The 22,280-nt window shown below is 42.1% G+C and overlaps 1 protein-coding gene across 1 annotated transcript in view; it reads right to left on the reverse strand.

The window, feature by feature from the left end:
* Positions 1-349: 349 nt before the first annotated feature.
* ATRN (attractin) overlaps positions 350-22,280 on the reverse strand; it is a 156,843-nt gene continuing 134,912 nt past the window's right edge. Inside the window, exons 27-29 of the mRNA XM_055727074.1 lie at positions 20,421-20,528; positions 6,548-6,662; positions 350-5,488 (exon numbers count right to left, since the gene is read on the reverse strand). Coding sequence (XP_055583049.1) covers positions 5,364-5,488; positions 6,548-6,662; positions 20,421-20,528 — 348 coding nt within the window. The 3' untranslated portion in view covers positions 350-5,363. The remainder of the gene's footprint in view (positions 5,489-6,547; positions 6,663-20,420; positions 20,529-22,280) is intronic.

Raw genomic sequence — 22,280 nt, forward strand, 5'->3', positions numbered from 1 at the left:
AATTTTCTCGTTCCTGCTTTAAATTAGCTGTTATTTTACAATACAAAAAATTATACCAAAAACTGCAGTCCTAAATGTGTGTATGTATAACACCCACAATCCCCAGCAATGAAATAGTTTACAATACTTGCTTGTATTTACATATGAATGCAATAAATGCTAAATTATACATATTAACAAACTAAGCTCAAGTCTGAACACAGATAATCGTAAATAATTACAGAAGAAAAAAAAAAATCCAGACTACAATTAATTCAAGGATCTTAGCGTAAAGAACACTTTTTGTGCACAAATTTCAGAGTAATATAAAACTCTCTTTTTATGTTCTTTTTGCTTTTTTTTTTAAAAAAAAATAAAATAATGGACTGACATATGTTACACTCCTCCACAATTATTTTTTTTTTTTTCTTTCTTCTGGTGAGGTTTGTAGAATCAATGATAGATGTAGAGGAAATGTCTAAAGACCTATAGTACCTGGAAGACGCACAAAAATAGTCTCTGTGTAGTGTTAGAACTAAATAACAGACTGAACAAAACCTGCCCTGACGCAGAAGCAGAAAAAAACAGCATATACACCTTATTGTAGTATTCCTAGCATGGGAAACTCCTCTAATTTAAGCAGCTATCAACAGAATCTGCATGAATTTGACTCAAACAGCCACCACCACGTCCAAAACGGAGAAACACACACCTACCCCACTCCCTTTTGCTCCCAAACCCCAGCGCTCGCGCATGCACCTTCCCACTGCAATCCCGCACGACTCCCTCTCCCAACCTGCCCTTGCAGCTCAGCTCCGGAGGATCTGAAAACCCACCCCCCTCCCTCCCCTTCCCCTACGGTATTCCCAAACAAAGATAAAAAGAAAAGAAGAAAAGAGGAGACATCGGCAGCTTACTGTGAGTTGGATGGATGAGTTTAAGTCGCTCCTGGCACGCAGGGTCCACTCGTGGCTTTCTCGCAAGCTCAGTGCCGGCAAATCCCCGTTTGCAGGGAGAGGGGTTTTACGGGCTCAGAGATGCAGCTGCTGCTCTGTCCCTAACTCAGGGTCTCACAGAAAAGAAAAGGCAGCTTCTAACATGGGGAGCAGTTAAGGTGGGAGAATCAGCCTCGTTTTTGTGGCACTGGACTTTCAGCAGGTTATGGGAAACGCCTAAAGTTTTATTTCAGCCTCTCGAGTGAGGGTCTTTCATCAAAACCTCATTTCAGCTTATTTAGGGACAAGCAAGCTGAGCTGCCATTTTAAAACCATACTATAAACCCAGTGACTATGTATTTTGGTAAGCATTTACTGCAGAGAAAGTGATGTTTCTGAGCAATATTTAGTATACAAACTACCCCTAAGGAAGTGTGCATCTGCCAACAGAGGCTGTCATGCTTTTATGGTACCATATCATCGAATTTTGGTACATTATACGCTATGACTTTATGCTAATCACAGGCATTACCCCATCATGTATAGCTTTATTTTGGCAATTTAAATACAGTGCATTTTAAGCCCAGGGAGAGCGGCAATAACTCAAAAGCTGTTGCACAAATCTTCTTGCATCCAACATACTGACCCATACCACAGCAGGGTCTCCCGTCACTCATGCTACAACAGTCCAGTGAAAATGCTGGGTTAAAAAAAAGTGGAAAACAGCGACAGAAAAAGAAGTATGTTATCTGGAGATCCAATGGCACCATTGTTTTCCAGAATAAAAGGGCTAAAACACTTCTGACTTAGTATTAACTCTTTTTTTTTAAAAGCTACTCTCAAAGAATAAAAATGTTCTGAGGGTTGAGACCTTGAACGCTGAATTTCAGACTGTTATAAACGCTTGAAAATAGTGATTTTGAATGGAAATCACTGGCACAATCTTAATAGTAGAGGCTTAAACTGCTGACTTAATCCTCCAGGTAACGACTACTTTAAGTACATTTATTACTTGTCTTCAAGCATTGGGTTTTTTCCCCTTTCAAATGGAAGAGCCGTATTTTACGTTGCTTATACATTTAAGTGAAATGCATTTGAATACATAAAAGTCAAGTTATGCCTCCCTGCTTTATATTGCAAGATATCACGAATATAATTTGATGTTTCTTTAAAGCTCTGGAAAGTTATCTAATACTCATCATATGAAGAAGTTATTAAGACAAAACTCATACATCATTTAAAATGCATCAAAAATACATTCAATATTTTTTCTGGTTTATATACACTTTAAATCTTTCAATGTTCTGCACGCTACTGTATAGTTTATGTACAAGTGCAAAATCAGTGTTATTTTTAATTTATTTACAGATTCTCCCATGAAATAAGGTCGCTCTTTCCCCCCCCTCCCCCCCAGCTCCAAAAGAAATAAACCCCCAAATCCTTCACTGCTGATAATGGCCTGGTGATAAATCACGGCAACTCTTCTTTCCCCCATCCATTCCCACCTTCATCTCTATTTTACCTTTCCGTTGGGATGAAACTGTTTGCAGCAGAGATATGTATGAGACTTCTCTTTTTCCCTCATCAGTATGGAGATAAGATGCAGAGCAGAGCTACATCCTAAAGGAGCTGTTTCATTTTATTTATATAAATAAGTCTTGTTCCTCTATTTACATTTTTTTGGTTCTGCTAAACCTCAAAATTTGATCATTTTTGCTTGTCTTTCCAATACCCAACACCTAACTTTGTGGCTACACCTGTGGGCACACTCCCAAGTAAGCTTTTGAGACCAGACAACTCAGCTCTCTGGGGCGGGGAAAAAAACAACCCCAAAAAACACATTTATGCCTTTTTGTTAATGTAAAAATGTATCACCCCTCCAGGCCTACTGTTCTGAAAGCTGTTTCTGTTCAGGAAAACCTAAGCAACAACTTTAAGCACCTGCTTAAGTGCTGTCCTGAATATGGAGACTTAAGCACAAGAGCCTTCTCAAACTGGGCTGGCAGTTCTCCTCCCAAAGAAGTGTTGGAGAAGCAAGATGATGACATCTCTCAACGCTGAGGATGTGCACCATGACTGAAAACATGTAAAGTAATAACGGGGGAGGGATCTTAGTCCAGTATTATTTCTCTAGTTTAGGTTAGCCCTATACACACAGGAAGTTAGAAAGTATTTTCAGGAGATGAATCTGTCTGAGGTAATCTGTGCATCAGTTAAAACTTAAATTGCCTAACCCACTTCATTCTAAAAGACAAAGCTCACCCCTTTCCCTCCCATAATTTCTTTTCCCCAGAGGGCATTTAAACTTCTAGTTCAGAAACAGATGCATTTTTCATATATATATATACACACACACACACACACACGTGTGTGTGTATATATATATATATATCTATCTCAAAAATGCATTGTTTTCCACAGTATTTTTTCTGCAGTCCTGTTGTATTTGTTAAATGACACGTTAAATCAACATTATAATCCACCACGGTCTTTAAACCGGCAGGCTGTCCCCCATCACTGCTCTCTGGACACGTACAGCAATGCACATCTTTATTGCGATCCCACCATGCTCTGAAAAGCTTCTTCAAAATACATGGTTAAAAAAGAAAAAAAAAAACCCAAACAAAAACCCCCAACACAACCAAAATGAGTGGCTGATATGTGATCGATCACCAAAACACGCACAAAACCAGACGCAGTTACTTGGGTTTCGTTTTGGCGAAGGGTGCTACCTGGCCAGATGAGTCAAGAGCACTTTCCTTCACTGCCCTTGATCTGGTACTTCCCCGTTTTCATGAGCACTAGACGTCCTCATCAGAAACCAGCGACTCAGTGACCTGAATGAACCCGCGCTGACTGGGATTAGGCAACAATTACACGCCTCATTTGGCACCTTCATGGAACACCTTCCTACCAGCTTCAACACCACAACTTCGCATGGCGCCAGCGCCGCACCACAGTCCAGAACCACGGGAGACATGGGGCACTAGCATGCATGGACTGATGGGCTAAGTTCAACCTTGAACCTCAAAACATAAGCCCAACTAATCAGAGCACTTTAGATGGTTTGATACATCCTCCAAAAGCTGAGCCTTCTCTCTGCTGTTCCCATGTCCCTTCCTTTCACCAACAAGCCACCTTCTTCAACACCTATGAGAGTTCAACCACAACAGGAAATACCAGTAACTGATCACGTAGAACTCAAACCTGTGGCCAAAAAAAGCTGCCCTGCTTGCTTTTTATTTAAAGTTCGTTTTTTACTTCATCCTCAAATGATCTGGCACCTGAAGTGTTGCTTTTTGTACCCTGTAAGGAGATGGAGCAAATCCTACTGCTGAGGAGTGATGCCTCTGAGCCCCAGCACAGCTCAGCTCTCATCCAGAAGAAAGCCAGGAGGGAAGGGGGAGAGAAAGGGGCCAAACGAGAAGAGAAAAATCAGAAGAAACATAACGTATCTGACCTGGAACACAAAATGCTTCTATTAAAAGCGCTGGTGAAACCAGGAGTTTTCTGATGAGATACTGAAACTTTACTTTCCCTCCAGATATTTCCATCTGGTTGAGCAGTTTGTTGGTCAGGAAAATGCCATTTTCCCCTGACTGCACATGATATATTACAAAGAACACAGATTGCCTTGGGTGACTATATATACGTGTGTGTATATGTATATTTAAAAGGAATACAATTATGTTAAAAAGCAACGTGTGCAGCAGTCTCCTCACTCCCTAGATCTGTTCAAGTCTAGGCACTTGTGTGTGGTGTACTCCAAGCAGTTTAAGACTATGTAAACACTGAGTCCTTCAAAAGCCACATTCAGCTTCTCCAGGTATTGCATGCGGTCTGAGCAACACGCGACATCAACCTTTAAACCATCCCAGCTTTTGCATTCCTGATGTTCTGGACCATGATGACTACAAAAATGCTGTATCTGGAAGAGAGTCCCACTGAAATAATGAGGGAATAGAATATTAAATGAAAACAAAGGATGAAGATGCTTTGAAGATTAATAGTAGTGTTTATGTGTTGAGAGCTGACACCTGTAAACACTGCATCTTTTTCTTTTTGTACAGTTTGATAAATACATGAACTACAAAGCACTTTCCATGTATAAACCTGAGTGTCATTCATATTGGACTACTGTTCTATTTACACTGACCATGAATGGTGACGATCGGATGTTACTGGACCTGCAATAAAATTATTTTACTTTAAACTTGAAGAAAACAAAGGAGCAATCGGAAGCCACGTGTCAGTAAAACTTAAGTGGAGCAGTTGTCAAATAAAGCCAACTATCACGTAGATGGGAGAAAAAGTTGGATTCAAGGAAGCTGTGTTTTTCTGAGTGCTTCTAGTCTCTTGTGACACAACTTGGAAATCTTTCTCCTCCTCCTCCTAGGTATTACTTTTCTGTTTTGTTTAAAACCGTATACAGTTTCTGATGTCCATGCATCAAATACAGGTTCCTGGCTGTGCAGGGGGCTGCTGTTTCCGATTTCGTATTGCACCCGATTTCTCTTTGTAGGCAATTGGCATCTGTTGTGAAATGTCCACCAGTGCACTGGCCACTGCAAGACCTGAGGCAACAAAACAAAACAGTCACAGAAACAAATCCTTCTGCCACGGCTGAGAAAAACCCTCCAAGCCACAAAATGAATATCATTTTCCGAGTTCTACTTAAAAAAAAAAAAAAAAAAAAAGAAAAAAAGAAAACTAAAAAAGCATTTTGGCTTAAGAGATTAAACTCTAGCGGCTATTCTGAAATAAGCTTTTAAATACTGCATGTTTTATTGAAAGCAACTGCAGCAGAAAAAGCTGGCAATAAGAAGCGTGGGTATTAACGGATGTGAAACCTGTAACATTGAAGGGAGGTGTCTTTTGCTGCACCAGCAGATGTGCTAGAACAAACCCTGAAAGCACATGTGCACGGAGGTTTCCCTGCACCACCTGGGCATCCACCATCTCTGCAACCTCCTTGCAGTGGATCCCCAGACAAACCACCACTGGCCCATCTGGTATTTAGCTCAATGCAGCTTGTAACCAAACCATCCCATCTCAAACCCAGCAAATATTCTTCTAAAATCCTCTCTTCACCATGCTCACCGGGCACTGGAGAAACCCCTGTTAAATCACAAACTGCCCAGGAGATGAGGTCTCGGTGCCCTGACACCGTGTTGAAGTGTGAAGGGAACGAGAAGAAGGAAACCTTAAGCTGGCTGGAAAAAACTTATTTGTCCAGAGCTGCTAAGAGGAGGGCATGGATGCTCTGAAAGGACTTGATGTCTCTCTACAAATGGAGCTGGGAATGAAGGGGAATAGGCTAGGAGGTAAGTTACTTTGTAAGTAACTACTGCAAAACTCTCTCTACCAGATCCCCTTCTTCCCCAGCCATAAACTGAAGTGTAATCCAAATATCAAATGTTCATCCATCAAGTGACCTAAGAAATTGAATCCAGCCTCAGGTGGGAAGCTAGGAGGGCCCAAGCTAACTTAAAATAACCTGAGCACATCCTCAGCTGGGGTGTGGGTACAGCAATTACTGCGGGATCAAGTCTGAGACTGTAAGGTGAATCTGTAAAGCTGGGGAACGAACACAGAGTTAATAGCAAGTCAGAAGAGGCAACGAGACTCCTCACCTGACTGTCCTGGTGGTGGTATACCCCCAAGTCCTCGAGGCAACCTCACAAATACAGAGAGAACAGCTGCTTTGTTTCCAAAGCAGGGCTCCAGCGCTATTGGCTTTGGTACAGTCTGCAGCAAGGGAAGGAAGAGAAGAAAACAAATGTTATACAGTGTGTTACACCCTCCCTCTTCCCCCAGCGTCGTCTTTTTCAGATTGTACAAGCTTCAGGGCATGAACCATGTTTCTACACTTGGCAAATTTCCAGTACGTAGCTAGCAAAGCTAAACCCAACGTCAGTAATAATCAAAACCCTAGTCATCACAAAAAACACATTTACTTAATAAAAAACTAGCTAGTAAAAAGTCAAGCACTGCACAAGGTTTGTATTTCTCCCTAAATTCAGTAACAAAGGAGCAGCTTATGCTAAACAACAGGACTGAGGTTCGTTTTTTTTTTTCCTTTGAACCTGTCAGCATGTCTGACTACTGCAATTTGGCCATTCAACTTCTATTTCCAGGGTTTAACTCCACGGAACACCTCCACAGGACCGTATACATTAACATGATAAAGAACATTTACCTCAAACCACTCTCCATTTTACTGGTGTTTGCTTTAGGCTCTGTTCCCCCAATTTGGTCTTTCATTTCTGTTCTTTCCCAAGAGGTCATGCTCATTTTCCAGTGGTCTTCTGGACCACTCTGGACTATGCTCCTGGGTAGGTGGTTGCTCTGGGAGCTGGAAGTGCTTTGGAACTGTCTACTGGATTGTAATGTCCAGTTTTAAACTGAAAAGCAGAGGACTCAGTAGAGCAGAGGACCCGTTTGTGATCCTGGCTCTCCGTTTCAGTGACCTGTCGTATCCTAAGACGGACTCCTCTTATCATGCTTTACTGAAGCCTGTTTACTTTGAATACGAATATTTCACACTTGCATTACAAACATGGATGTGAAATAAAGTTTGCAGATAAAATGTGAATTGATAACTACGAAGATATAATGGGCAGCTAGCTTTCTCCCACCTAGAGGAGCAGGAGACTAGATCCCTAGCTGACCCTCAGTGTCTTTGAACATCACCCTCCTACTGTACTATTGTAAAGATTTTATTTGAATGATCAACAGCTAATTTCAACATGCCATTAGAAAGACAAAATGTGACAGCAGAGCCCAGAAATGAAAATATGTTCTCACCTGAGCCAGGCCCTGATAACATACACAGTAAATTGCGGTCAGCGTTACTGTGGGATGGCACAACAGTGGGATGAGGATACAAGTCTACACCCACGAGTACAGGTACAAGAGAGACCCTTCTTTTGATCCACATAAGCAAAAAATGCTGAGAAACACTGTTTTACCTGATACACTCCATGCTTTCTGATTTCTTGCTTAGTAATGGACACATTCAACCCTGGTATTAATGAAATAATTATTGCTTTTTCCATTAGGCATAAAATTGTACTACTGTGCTTAAACGTTCACCAGAAACTCAATACAATGCAAGACTGAAAAAACACGAACAGGAGTCAAACAATGCTATAAAATAACTGCTGCTCAGTAAGAAAGAAAAAAAGAGATGACAGCAAGCAAAATGAAACTTAAAACTGTTTTCATATCTCATATTTACTGTAATGATTGCAACAACAATTTGTTAGTCTGTGCAAGGTAGATAAATACGTATTCTGTAACAACGTAAGCTGCCGTCTGCCTGCTTTATGACTGCAGATTTCTTCATTTTCTCCCCACCCCCAAAAAAGGGATCAAACTCAAAATAATGCTTTTCCCACAAAGCAACCAAGCATACCCTGGTGCTATATCCCACAGGCAACTCAATTACCAGAGGTAATGGAGAGAGCACAAAAAAGGCAACTGCAGAAATACAGCCCACGGACTTCTGCCTTGTGAGTGGGAGCATGCACCAAGCACAAAGTTTATTTCTTCTTGGAGACAGCCAAGTACCTTACTTATTCCGCTGTTAATAGTACAGTCCTGGTGAATCCCAGAGGCTGGAGCACGGTGCTTGGGTGTTACAGAAGCACTCACACTCATCCACGGTGTTGAGCAGAGTGAGCGGCAAAGACCAAGGGGAGAAGTAGTAGCGGGGGGAAGAGAAGGATGAAGGAGCAACTGAACAAGCCAAGAAGAGATTATCGTTTCTAATATCTTTTTAATGTATTTGCTTTTAACACCTACTGAATTAATGGCCATGAAGATGATCAGAGGGCTGAGGCACATCTCATAGGAAGACAGGCTGGGAGAGTTGGGGGGGTTCAGCCTGCAGAGGAGAAGGCTGCGGGGAGACCTTAGAGGAGCCTCCCAGCACCTGAAAGGGGGTTCTATAAAAGATGGGGACAAACATTTTAGTAGGGCCTGTTGTGATAGGACAAGGGGTAAGGACTAAAGGAGGGCAGATTCAGACTAGATATAAGGAAGAAATGTTTTATTAATGAGGGTTGTGAAACCCTGGCACAGGTTGCCCAGAGAGGTGGTAGGCACCCCACCTCTGGAAACATTCAAGGTCAGGTTGGATGGAGCTCTGAGCAACCTGATTTGGTTGCAGATGCCCCTGTCCATGGCAGGGGGTTGGACTAGATGGCCTTCAAAGGTCCCTTCCAACCCAAATCATTCTCTGATTCTAATCCAAATGCTTCTGCAGCTCTGTTCCTTCCCCAGCATAAACTGTTCAGTGCAACTCTACTCCAGCATGCTTTGTAATGTCATGGGGATGCTCAGAAGCACACTCATCATCCTCCAGCCAATATGCAGAAACAGGAGGCTGGAAAATACTTCTCACGGTCACCGAATCCAGCCCTTCACTAATGCAGGTGGCTGCACATAAAAGTGCAATGCTCTGCTTTAAAAGTATTTACACTTTCAGCCTGTGCCATAACATCTGTGTGACCTCTCCAGAGGCTCCCTGCTCCCGGATCTCACCGCTCCAACACCAGAAACTTTCTTTTTAACCTCAATTCTTTCCCAACTGAATTTATTCATCCATCTGATGTTTTTTTGCGCCTTAACCCTCTCCCTGGGCTTTACCTTATTATACATCTCAGCCTTCATTTGGCTCATCTGAAAGAGCAACACTCTGAATTCCTCCTCTGAAGGAACAATTCTTTCTCCAGCTCTCCCAACAGTCCCTCTCTGCACCTTGGCTGCTGTTCTAGACCACAGGTGACCTGAGAGGTGTTTCAGGCCCCTGGAATGGTATCAAAACCACTCTGATTATCCTGCACATCATAAAATGGTAAAGGATAGAAGTTATTCATAATACAATTCTCAGTCACAGAGCTGAAGGGACTTTTGAGGATAATTTAGCTCATCTCTTGGCCCCAAGCAGGACCCTTTCTCCTCCTCTGCCCCTTCCAACTAACAAACCCCGAGCATACAGCAGGAACTCCCATTACGAGTCCCTGTGGGCACGATCTTTCCCTTTCCATGGGTTTTTTATTTTGTTTCTCAAAGTCACACACCCCTTCCTCCTCTTTGCTCTCCTGATCCCACTCTGAACCATAAGCAGCTCCTACACAGGTGTCACTGGCACTGAAAAAGCCCCAGACAGGCAGCCAGCACTGTCCCCTAATGAGCAGCAGCAGACCCCGGCCATGCCGATACCTAAAATTCAGTGTTATTTCACAGGGATGAGTCTGACCCTCATGCTGCAGTATTTTTTAGTCTGTTTGATATACTACAGATAGTTGGGGGAAGAGGAAATACCTCTGAGCCTCCTTCCTTCCCTTGCCAACCTGCTCTGAAAAGCTAAGTATTAGTAAAAAATTGGTAATATGTTACCGCAGGGGGAACTTTGTTTCTATTAACCATGCAAAGCAAGGAAGTATATTTTCTATACTGATGCATCCAAAATCTGTCAGGCAGTTGCAAACTAATTTGGAAGGAATTAAGCACGAGATCATCTTGCTGCAGCTAATCTCAATCTCAAATCTAAAAGAGGAAAAAATGGTTTATTGTCCATCAAGACCAGCCATTTTCCTGAGACAAGCTGCAGTTAATAACAGCAAAAACCAGCATAAAGAATCAAGTCCTGCAAATTTATTTTTGACAGCACCAGTTCAGGCACCTGCTTTTTGAACTGTGACTCATACTGCATTTCATCTCCAAGTGTGTGCTCGCCAGGCCAAGAGACAAAGCGCAGCCTGATGAAATGACTCACATGCCAAGTGACGGGAATGATGAATTTGATGCAAGCAAGAGGTCAGCTGGGAGTGAAGGGCATACTGTGCCCTCTGCGAGATACACAGCAACCCAGCGGTGGAGCCCAGGGACTGTATTCTGCAGACAGGGAGGAAAACACATGGAATAACTCGACTGCCAACTTAACAACTATCTTAATTCCAGCTCTTGCCCACAGCTGATCTTGCTGTGAGCCTGCTAGTGTTTAGACATGACCTATGTAGGTGCTGCCATAGCACAAAGCAGCCAAGGAGAAGCTGGTTGGCTTTGTCAAGCTGAACTTCTGTGGGGAGACCTAAGAAGTGCTCGTATCTCCTCTCCTTTCCCACCTCTGCGGCATGTCTGCCTCCCGTGTGGTTTCTGAATGCTCTTGATGCAGATCCAAGCTGCTTTTCTGTAAGAAGGTTAGGAGTGGACTTGGAAACCAGAGATCAGGTCATTATAAATGCTTGTGCTTCAGTTTGACAGGTGGCTTTTAATGGTCCCTAAAAAAAAATAAATATAGAATACGCAGATCTCCAAACTTTGTAACACCTTTCATCAGATGGTTAAAACCAGCCTCTGCCAGAGACTTCCATTTACAGTGTTTTGATAAACCCACTGTTGAATTATAGAGGCAATTCCTTTTTATTGAAGGCTTAATGGCACAATAAAGTAGACATTATTCAAATCTATGCAAATAAGGTGCATCCCTCAGCCGCTTGGCACGTGATGACTGCTTTGATCGGTGCCTGAACAGCAGAGCCCTACACCTGGAGAGGGGCAGAGGGGAGTGCGGAGCCCAGCTGCTGGAGTGGGTGCACAAAGACCACAGCTCATGGGGTAAGAAGATCTCACCTTCAGTGGACTGGGTCAACCCGCGTATGAGCCAAACTGCCATCCAACAGCCCATCAGAAAGGAGCCGTACCTTTGACAGAACACAGAGCATGCCTGCACCACGGCAGCAGTAAAGAAACGTGTAGCCAGGAGACTATCTCCCTTCTGGCTGCAACTAGGATGGTGGTCAGCAAAGGGGATGCTGTGCTGCCTGGGTTCTATCTGTGCTATGAACAGACAACTGTAGCTGGTCTACCGGCCAGGCACCCTGCCCTGCAGCTACTCCTTGTCCTCACAGAAATACTGTGAGTGCACTGGAGTGACAACTTCATGCAACTGATCATAGACTCATAGTATGGGCTGGAAGGCACCTTTAAAGGCCATCTAGTCCAACCCCCTGCCAGGGGCAGGGACATCTGCAACCAGATCAGGTTGCTCAGAGCCCCGTCCAGCCTGGCCTTGAATGTTTCCAGGATGGGGCATCTCCCACCTCTCTGGGCAGCCTGTGCCAGTGTCTCACCACTCTCATTGTAAGAAAAATATTCTTTATACCTAATCTAAATGTATCTTTCAGTTTAAAACCCTTACCCCTTGTCCTATCACAACAGGCTATAGTAAAAAGTTTGTCCCCATCTTTCTTAGAACCCCCCTTCAGGCACTGGGAGGTGCTCTAAGGTCTCCCCACAGCCTTCTCTTCTCCAGGCTGAACCCCCCCAACTCTCCCAGCCTGTCCCCACAGCAGAGCTGCTCCAGCCTCTGACCATCCCCGTGGTCCCCTCTGGCCCCGCTCCAACAGCTCCACGTCTCTCCTGTGCTGAGGACCCCCGAGCTGGAGGCAGCGCTGCAGGGGGGTCTCACCAGAGCAGGGCAGAGGGGCAGAGCCCCCTCCCTTGCCCGGCCGGCCACAAATAGCCTGAATCTTTCTCCAGCAATGGACTTTGTCTGCTCCTCCACACCAGCAAAGTTACGATCAATGGAAAACAGCAGGAAGAAACCCCAACAACTAGCAATGAGGATAGTACAAATGTCAAACAGAGACAGAAAAAACAACAAAGACCTGTCAGCCTGGCGCACGGATGGAAACACGCTTTGCTGGGCAGCATGCGCTGTCAGGAAGGTGCACTGCAGCATCTGGCTTTTAACCGGGAAGTGCTCTCACATGCTTTGTGTTAGGCAGCACTTGGAAACAATGACCACCCCTTTCTGGATGCAAATATAAAGTTAATGGTATTTTACTAAGCAGTGACACAACCGCGTTGTTCCTGGAGGCAGCAAAATCTGTTCTCAGCTGTTTTCCACAGATGACTTTACTGGCTAAAACCAGCACAAAAAGCCAAGCAATTTCAGTTGTTTATGAGTTTTGATATGTACTTAATATGCGTAAACCTTGAACAATTATGGAAGTTAAATGCAGCAAGAGACCTATTAGGTCATCTAATTAGTCCAGCTTCTCCAGCAGGATTTTTTTTTTTTTTTTTTTTTTTTTTTTTTTTTTACACACAAACAAGGCATTTTCCAGGACTTTTTCCAGGCTATTTCTAGGTGACCCAGGTGTGGAGTGCACCACCAGTTCCCTTGGGAGACAATTTCACAGCCAAATGCTTTCCGCAATCAAGTTGAATTGCGTGATGTTCAACCTAAACATTTCTTTTTTATTTCATCTCATTATTTCTATTTACGCTGTTTATATCTGACAAATTCAAAAGGTTAATAATATGTCACATAAAACTAATGGCTAGAACAATAAATATTCTGTGTAATTTAAAAAACACAGCATCAATTTTATTTAGGTTCTATAATACACTGCCAGCATATTGTTTTTCAGAATTTATTTAAAAAAATACTGTAGAGAATTTTTTTTCCTTAACAAGAAAGCATATTTCTGTGGTTTGATCAAATAACTCTTACATGGTTTTCAATTTCCAGTAAGGAAATTAAAATAAAAGAAAAGTCTTATGGTGGGGGAAGAGAAGAGGAACATTACTGAAACAGTTCAACTTTATTATTTGATTCCACTTCTTCATATGATTTCACTCTGTAGAAAAAGGGTCAAATTCCATTTGCAAGTTTTTAAATTGTGCCATTAAAAGCTGAGTGAACATTTGTAAAATAAGTTACAAGCAATTTTCTATGAAAAAATAGAGTATTAAGTTTTTAAAATCAAATTGTCAGGGTAATATGTATGTCCTCCAAGATAGAGATGAATGAATTTCCAGCAATAATTTGCAGTAAATGAGTCTAGATTAAAAATTTACATTTACCTTGTCCCGATTTCTACCTTGGAAGCAACACAGGGGCTAGGCAATGAATTGCTCGCAACTCAGCCCCAACACTTGGGTTCCTGCATGTGAGGAGCTAAATAAAAATCATCTTCAAACCCTTAGATGAATGCTAACAGTCTGAAATTGAAAATACAGGTCTGAACATCCTAAGTTACCAATAAATGGGAGCATATAAGCAAACCGACCTCCACAGGGGACAAGAGTTTTCTCCCACTACATTTAACAACTGCTTTCTCTTTGAAAATGCACACTGTTAATCCAGCAAAACACAGACATGAGCTCTTGGTGAAGGAAAGGATTTCACTGGGCAAGTTTGTATTTCAAAAGCAGTCACCCTGAAATGACAAAATCTCATGTCACAGCTTTGAGCATTGCCATTCATGTAAGCCAACACTCGTCTTTCTTTTTCAATTCCCTGCTGATGCCCCGGGGAGGGGACGGGATGGACGAGGCCATGGGTAGCAAATCTGGGCAAAATATATACAGCCAACAGTGGATATTTATTTTGATTTTGTACGGGTGAAGAGGCAAGATTTTTCTGCCTTTTTTCAACCACTTGGCTGGTTTTTGCACATTAAAAAGTATAAGGAAAAAAACCCAATGAAATCAGACGAATGAAGACTGCAAACACAAGACACAAAACAACTACTTGGCATAAAGCAATGCAAATAGATCCCCAATAATGTTTTTTGAGAAGCTGCTGGTGTTATTAGTACTTCAATCAGAAGAGACACTTGTTTGCACTAGAGGGAAAAAAGAGCTTAGAAAAACCCTCTTCTGTGGGAAGCTTCATGCTCCTTCCTCTCCCTCCAGCAAATTCCTCATTATCAGCTAAAATCAGGGTCCATCCTGCTGAAAAATTTCCAGTCTTCAAATCTAAAACTAGTTAAATCTCAATTATCAGCCAAACAGTCCCTAAATACAAGGCAGGCTTAACAGATGTCCCTGTTGATCTCACGATAGCTCCCTTCCAAGTATTTATATTCCATATTATATTACGGAATCAGCAAAAGTTGCCCCCGCTAATTTTGCAAGAGAAACCAAAACAAGATACCCGGCACTAGTTAACTGGAAATAATTCATTAGGTGAAGGTTTTATCAGGTACTCCCGTTGTTGTTTTGGCAGTACGGATTGCAGCCAGGCTACATGCCATTCTAGTGCAGCTAATCTGTTTTACACACCTCAGCCGCCCAGCTAACACTCCCATCTTACCACTGGCAACTCCATCTAGCACGGCGCTCCTTCAAAAGGGATCATCCACTTCTCCGTGAATTAGAAAGTGGGCCAGCATAAGAAGAATTAACACCAAATACGAAGTACAAGCTGGGATGTCGGTTCTTGTTGTGCGTCCCTCGTCACCCTGATGCAACGGGAGGGCTCCTGCCACCCGCTTGCATGCACTGACCTAATGAGTCTAATGAGTGGAAGTGCTTTTGCTAAAGACAAGGAGACAGCTACACATTGACATGCTTTGAACACCTTAGCATTAATGCAAGGAAAAGCTCCTAGAACCAGCAGATGCTAGAAACCCCAGAAATAGTACTTTAGAAATTACATTGCATTTCAAAAGGTAAGCTAACAAGCCCGAGCAGCCTGCCTTAGACAAGTCAGGCGAAATAAAACCAGCCTTTCCGGCCTCGAAGGCTGCGTGTCAACCATCCCCAGCAACTACCACATCAGATTAAGATTATTCAGTTTATGTTTTCCACTCTCAATTTCATCCTTTTCTTCCAGCCGTTATCCTTCTGAGGATAATGAATGACTCTTCCTTTCAGCTTATTTATATCTTTAAAAACCCTAACCTGCTCTGTCCCCCTCCAATGCATATCGATAGCCTGGCCACTTCTATTTAAGAATACTTTCATATATCACAGCTCAAGCCTGCCATCCTTCCAAAACTGCCTGCTTGCATGAGGACCCCCAGTCTCAGCTCGGTGGCACGTAGGAGACTTCGTGCTCACTGCGCTTACGCTAATCTGGCTCATTGTAAATGAGGTGGGCTGGAAGGGGGTCACAGAAGCTGGTCCCCCAGCAAATTTGAGGGACTAATAGCAGGTCAGTAACATATGAAGTAAGGGGGGAAGTGAGTCATCAAGGCTGACAACCAGAATAGGATCAGAGATGTAAACCCCATCAATTCCTTGGCCCTTAGTTGTTCTTCATTGAACTTCTCTCATTGAATGGAACAGCCCAACATAGGGGTACATGCAAAAATTAAGATGAAGTTGCTGGAGCCGGACAATGTTTCATTTCAAACCACTCCTCGCTGCACTGGTACCCCTGCAGCTTCCCCAAACCCACTGCCCTGTAGCACAGGACTACTCATTCTTCTACTCCTTACTGATGGTTGTAACTTCATTACAGTGTAAAAGGAATTTAACAAGGGCACAACTCAGATGCAAAATACATGTAGACTGAAAATATAAATCTGTGGTATCCCTTGCCCATTCCTCAGTCAGCCCACCACTTCATGTCTGTACTTACTTCTTGAACAGATGGGATCTTCTGGCAGTCTTTAAACCACTCAACAGAACTTTCTTCCATAACAAAGCGAACTAATTACTAAAGTAAGATGCTATTTTCCATCATTTTTTTCTGCTATTTTTAAGGAATCAGCCAGCTTGGTGAGCTGACGTCTGATTAAGGATTTGCAGCGAAGCTGTTTTGCCCTCAGAAGCCTAACACAGCAGAATTAAGTGCACGTCGGCATGAAGATACAGAATGAACTTCGCAAGGATTTTGACCGACAGCCTGTCGATCACAGATGCAAAAATAATCACTTCTTAGTGCTGGCTTCGCACATTGGATCCCTAAACACAACACAGCAAAAGTTACTCTACAAACCTGCTCTACCAGGCAAATGCTCTGTTTTACAAGAGTGTTTTTCAAATCCTCTAAAAGCTTCCAAGACAATTTTTTTCCAACTTAAGGATAATTTTTTTCTAATGCAACAATTTTCTTGTTGAACCTGTAGGTGTTTTGCTCAAGCTAAGCATTTGCTTGCTATGCTGTGCATGTGTTTTTCCCAAGAATTTACAAGCGTTAACTTCATGCCCTTACCACCTTCAAGACAGCTGGAAATCAATGTCACAATTACAAACTTTTCTAATTCTTGCAGGAAAGTTTCTTCTAAAAATGGCTGCAGAGGACTACAGGACTTAAGATTAATTAGATAACAAGACTTAAAAAAGCCTGAGTTACAGCTATACCAGTTCAGACACTTGGACGAGTCCCAAATACTCAGGGATGTTAAATACTCTTAGAAAAAATCTGCAATACACAGCACCTCTGAATGCACAAAAAAGCTGCAGAGAAAAGCCAATGGATTTTGTAATAACTAAGCAAATTTTGTGGTAGATTTGCAATCGAGTACGTATTTGTTGAGTGCGAAATAAACCAAAGCAGCTAGTTACGTGTTGCCTAGCTGCAGACTGTAATATGAATAGTTTCCCTGCAGGTAAATCACTTTCTATTACTTCTAAGTACCCCAGGAAAAATACTAATTGAAAACACGGTTCTAATACTGTCCAGCTGGAAAGCATTAGCTTAGGATGGAACTAGCTTGACACTGGGTGCCAACTGGCTACGCACAATGGAAAAGAAAATTAATCTCTTGCAGACAAGACGTCCCATTTTCCACTTCTCCTTTGTAACCCCGCAAATAAACTCATTATTAACCAAAAGCTTTGATTCACATGGGGAAGGAAAAACACCAATGCATTTATGATAACGCAAGTCTGGATTTCTTACATTAAAACGAAGGCTTTCAAATTTTGACACAGTGAATGACAGAGTAACTGGAGAATGGGTTACAGTCCAACATCACCACAATGTTTCACTTTCTTGGCTAATAACTAAGGAACATACAAAACACAAAGAAAAATGCAGTTCTACGATTCTGTATTGTCCCAGCCTGTCCTTCTGCAGCTCCCTCCTGCTAGGAGCTTTTTTTCCCAAGCAGGTGCAAAAGGGATGAGGGGAAAACCCGAAGCCGATCCCCACAAACAGAGACTGCTTCCTCATTTCTATTTGAATTCATTTATATGTGACATCCAACAGGCCAGACCATCTCAGAAGTGTCATTCCCCAAGTTGCTCACAACCCACGAGCTTCTTGAACCTCGTCTCTTCTCCATGTGATTTCAACTTTGCTGAAACACTCCAGACTTTTGTGCATACTTTTATATTCCCCATCCAAACTCTCTAAGATGATAAAAAACCCTATATAACACCTCCCCAAATTTAGTAAGTTTCCTTGTAATGGAAAAGCATCCTCATTCTGCACCCAGATCTTCCAGCAGATGAAGCTGCCTGCTGGCACAACTGTCCATGCTCCCTACTTGGCTTCAGGTTATGGTACAAGGTTTGCACCATTTGCCTGAATTGGACCATCTCATTTATGCCTGAAGTTGATTAAGAAACATTTGTGAGTTATCGGCACAGAGGGCAATTAGCAGTTGGTAACAATTTCTGGGTCTAAACCAGGACATCTGTCCACAGTCTTATTTATTATGCTTCAAACTGGCTTCTCCATCCGTTCTTGAGTAACCCAAGAAGGTCAGACAAGTGAGATAGGGAAGATGACAGCAGGCACGGGAAAGCAAGGAAGCTTAGTTGCGAGTGAGAGAAAGATGAAATCCTGTCTGTAGAATCACTTCAAAAGAGAAGATTCCTATAAACAAAGAAGAAACTGAGAAGAAAACATGAAGCAGAACAGTGCGGAGGAGAAATCAAACAACAATGCCCAAATGAAAAAGGCAAAAGCACTGCCAGCTGAACAGGAGGAGGGATAACACACTAATCAGAATGTAAGAGATCCAAAGTTTATTGTCTTCTCTGTAGTCCTTGAGTGCAGACAAACTTGTCAGAGAGATCAAAAAGTTCAGGACAGCTTTGGTCTGGCCTGATCCTACAGAAGAGGTGCTTCTAGTTAGCTCATTTTCAGAAAATGCAAAGAGGGGCAGAGAAGTGCCCCCAGACCAGGCAGACTGCAACCCAAAAGCATCTGCAGCCAGGCAACAGCCTCACAAGCCTGCCTCCAGCCCGACGGGCACATCCACACACATCCCACACCACCTTCAATGAGGCAATGAAAAATAGGCTCATTCTAATTTGCTGAGTGACAATCCAATTTCACAAGCATGTATTTCAAAGTCTTGGTGAGCTATTAGTGGCTAATGACTTCCAGTGCCTACCATCCTTCTAACAGAAGTAGAGAAATGATAAAAACTTAGAAAAACTGACTGATCTGGAGTCAAATGAAAGTCAGCAGGGAGCAGAACTACTCAGAGCCTCCAAGGAGAGGCCCCAGAGACAGGTCAGCTTAGCTGCCCCATCAGTCAATTACCCCAAATTACTGAGTACCTTTGCAAATTTTCCTTTATTTTCACTACGCTCCAAGCTTCATCTCTACAAAACAAGGACAATAATCCCTCACTTCAGAGAAAGGTAATAATTCATTCAGGAAGCATTCAGATATGGGGTGATCATAGGAATCATTCAAGCTTGTGACTAAATGCTTGGAAGGAACATGGTAAAATAACCAGAACAAATAATGAAACTAAGAAAACATGTTGAAAAGCTTTTTCTACATAGTGTCCATCCAGAACACAGTGCAGGACACCAATCAGCTGGAAAAAGTATTACAACTTGCCATGAAAGACTATATTCACACATAAATAAAGGAAAGCTAAACCTATACAAGTCAACGTTAATTGTGGCATTTTCTAATACTAAGGCCAAGACTTAAATATTATTACTCAGCAAACAGAAGTTCTTGGGTCAGGTTGTTTTCATGTGCTTTACAATAATTAAAACACACACATTTTTTTATTGAAAAGCCGAACTTGCTCTCTTGCCACAGTAATAGAAAGTGAGAAACCTAGTGCCTGGACTAATGTGGATGACTTCCAAAAAAATGAAGTCTATATAAATTAAACGAGAGAGCTACCTTAGACTGGAAAAAAAAAATCATTAGTGTTCTCAAGCCCTTAATGTTTTCCCATTGTATACAAGTCTGCTAGTCAGAGCATCACATCAAAAATATCTTTTAACTCATTAGTCTCTTCTAAAATATACTTTTCCTAAAAATACAATGCATTGCGTCTCAGAACATGCCAGCCTGGTACAAGACAATGATTCCTCCACACACCTATTTGCGCATCACAAGGTATATTTGAACATATTTATCATCAGAAATGGGTTAACACTATTACAGTACACAAACATGATTATATTTCTGTTTCCTTTGAGTTATCACAGAAGAATAGTTTCTATTTGCAGCACCTATAGCTATTTCTAACCAAATGTTCTACTGTGTAAAGCTGCATTCTTCTCTATTGCAAGGCATAAAAACTAACAAGGCAAACAAAATCTCACACTCTACAAATAGTGTAACTTTTATCTAACGCAGCCCAAAAGTTGTAATTGCATACCTACAGGGATACAAGCACATGAAAATGGTATTTGTTGGTCCTCCTGGATTTACAGTTTCTTGCAGGTATATAACAAATAGAGGATTTGGAATTATTGTTTTAACCAAAGTTTAAAACAAGCATTCATGATTAATTGTGGTGAGGACCATCCTGAAGCACCATCTCTCACCTTTATGCTTCCCCCAATGAGATCTGGCGGCTCTTCATCTGTTTCTAAGGCAACGTTGATGGAGGCGAAGGGGCGACTTGCCATCTGTTGCATCTCACGGAGTAGTTGCTAATTTAATAAACAGAAAATTATTATTATCATATTGTTCCAACACAAAGATGAAAAAACCACGCATCTGGGAGGTTTCACCCAATACGAAGCGATACCAATCGCTATGGAAAAATAGCCTCCTGGTGTTTTAACAGGCTTAGGGGTACAGATAGATAATTGTAAATATTCACATTATTGCAACTTAACAGGTTATTGCAAGTAAAGCTACACGCACAGTCTTAGCCTGCCTCATTTCTGAGGGAAGATGCATCTGCTTAAGCCTCCATAAAGAAGTTAGTTACTTTTTAAGCTGTGATACCCTAGTTGGTTGTCATCACCTGTCTGGGGCATGACAGGACTCCATAGGGATTTGTGGGAACCATTTTAAAATCAAACTAGCAGCAGTTTGTAACTACTGTCAGGAAGAATTTGCTATTTTTTATAAAAGCACTAGCAAAATGCTGTCAGGCGTCTAGTGAATAATCATCGTTTTTTATTGTTTGCTTCCTTTCTGAATGCAGCAAATGTATCAAACAGCAAGCGTGTCCTTGTTGCAATATGTTTTATTAAAATAGAAAACCTTTTCCAGGGTAAATCTCTGCAAGCCTTCATAACGCAAGACATCTTTTTATTGTACTCTTAAGCAATTTTAAGCATTACGATGCAGCTCCCTTTTTTTTGACACACAAAAAAGGCACTTCTTATATAGCTGGGCTGGAAACAGCATTTCAATTTTAGCTGAGCTGTGGACACGCTTCTTTTTGGCTTTGGCAGCTAATCTCTAATACTGATGGCAACCTACACAATCTGTAAGTGGATGCAGAAGTCATAACCCTAATTCCCAGAAGCAATGGGTCTGATGTGACTCGGTGCCTGTATTTAGTAAGGGAAGAGGCATATACTTTGTACAGTGTATAAAAAACCAGCAGCCTTATCCTTAAATGCAGCAACTGCCTAAAAACCCACTTGTTGTGCACAGCTTTACATGTTTACCATTACTACCTCGCTGCAGCAATTGCAGTTATACCCTATTTTTAAGCTAGATTGGGGCACCACAAAATGCCCTCTCTACTTTCCACCATCACCACCTGCCATTACCATTTCTCCATTAATTCTAGGCAATTTGATGCTCTGAGCACTAACAGATCATTTAAAGCACTGAAAAAGTGCTAAATGCCACAAAATGCCTCATGCCCCAAAATAGCCCTCGTCCAGCACAGCAGAAGGGACAAAGCACACAGGCGAAAGGAAGATGCTGCTATCCACCATGCAACTCGTTCAGACAAAATAATTAAATCACCATTTTCTTGAACTTGTAAACCTGCTGTGGTCTTTTCTTTGCCATGCCAGCTTTTGGTTTGGTGCTTGGGATTTTTTGTGCGGAAAACTGGAAGACTCTCTGTAGGCCTGGGGCTCAGACGAGGTGGCAGGAAGGCATGATGAAGTTAGTGCAACCAAGCTGGGGGGGCATGTCTATAAGCCTCTATGATTCTCAGTTCATTTTAAAAATATACAATTTCATGGCCATAAAAGGAAGGGGGCGGGGGGTAAAAGGAAGGGGGGGGGGGGAAGCAAAAAAGGGCATTTCAAAGCAGATTGTAGATACTGTCACAAAGCTAAAACTGCGATGAATTCACACAAATGGAGCTGCACTAAGCATTTGCAAACAAACTTGTTCGTAACTCATACTTGGGTAAAAGAACACAAGGAGTTTTCGAATATTTAAAGCACACCAGCAGATTGCAGACTAAAGCAAGTGTGAAACAGATT

Source organism: Falco cherrug, chromosome 1 (genome assembly GCF_023634085.1).
Source record: "Falco cherrug isolate bFalChe1 chromosome 1, bFalChe1.pri, whole genome shotgun sequence".
NCBI classification, from domain to species: domain Eukaryota; kingdom Metazoa; phylum Chordata; class Aves; order Falconiformes; family Falconidae; genus Falco; species Falco cherrug.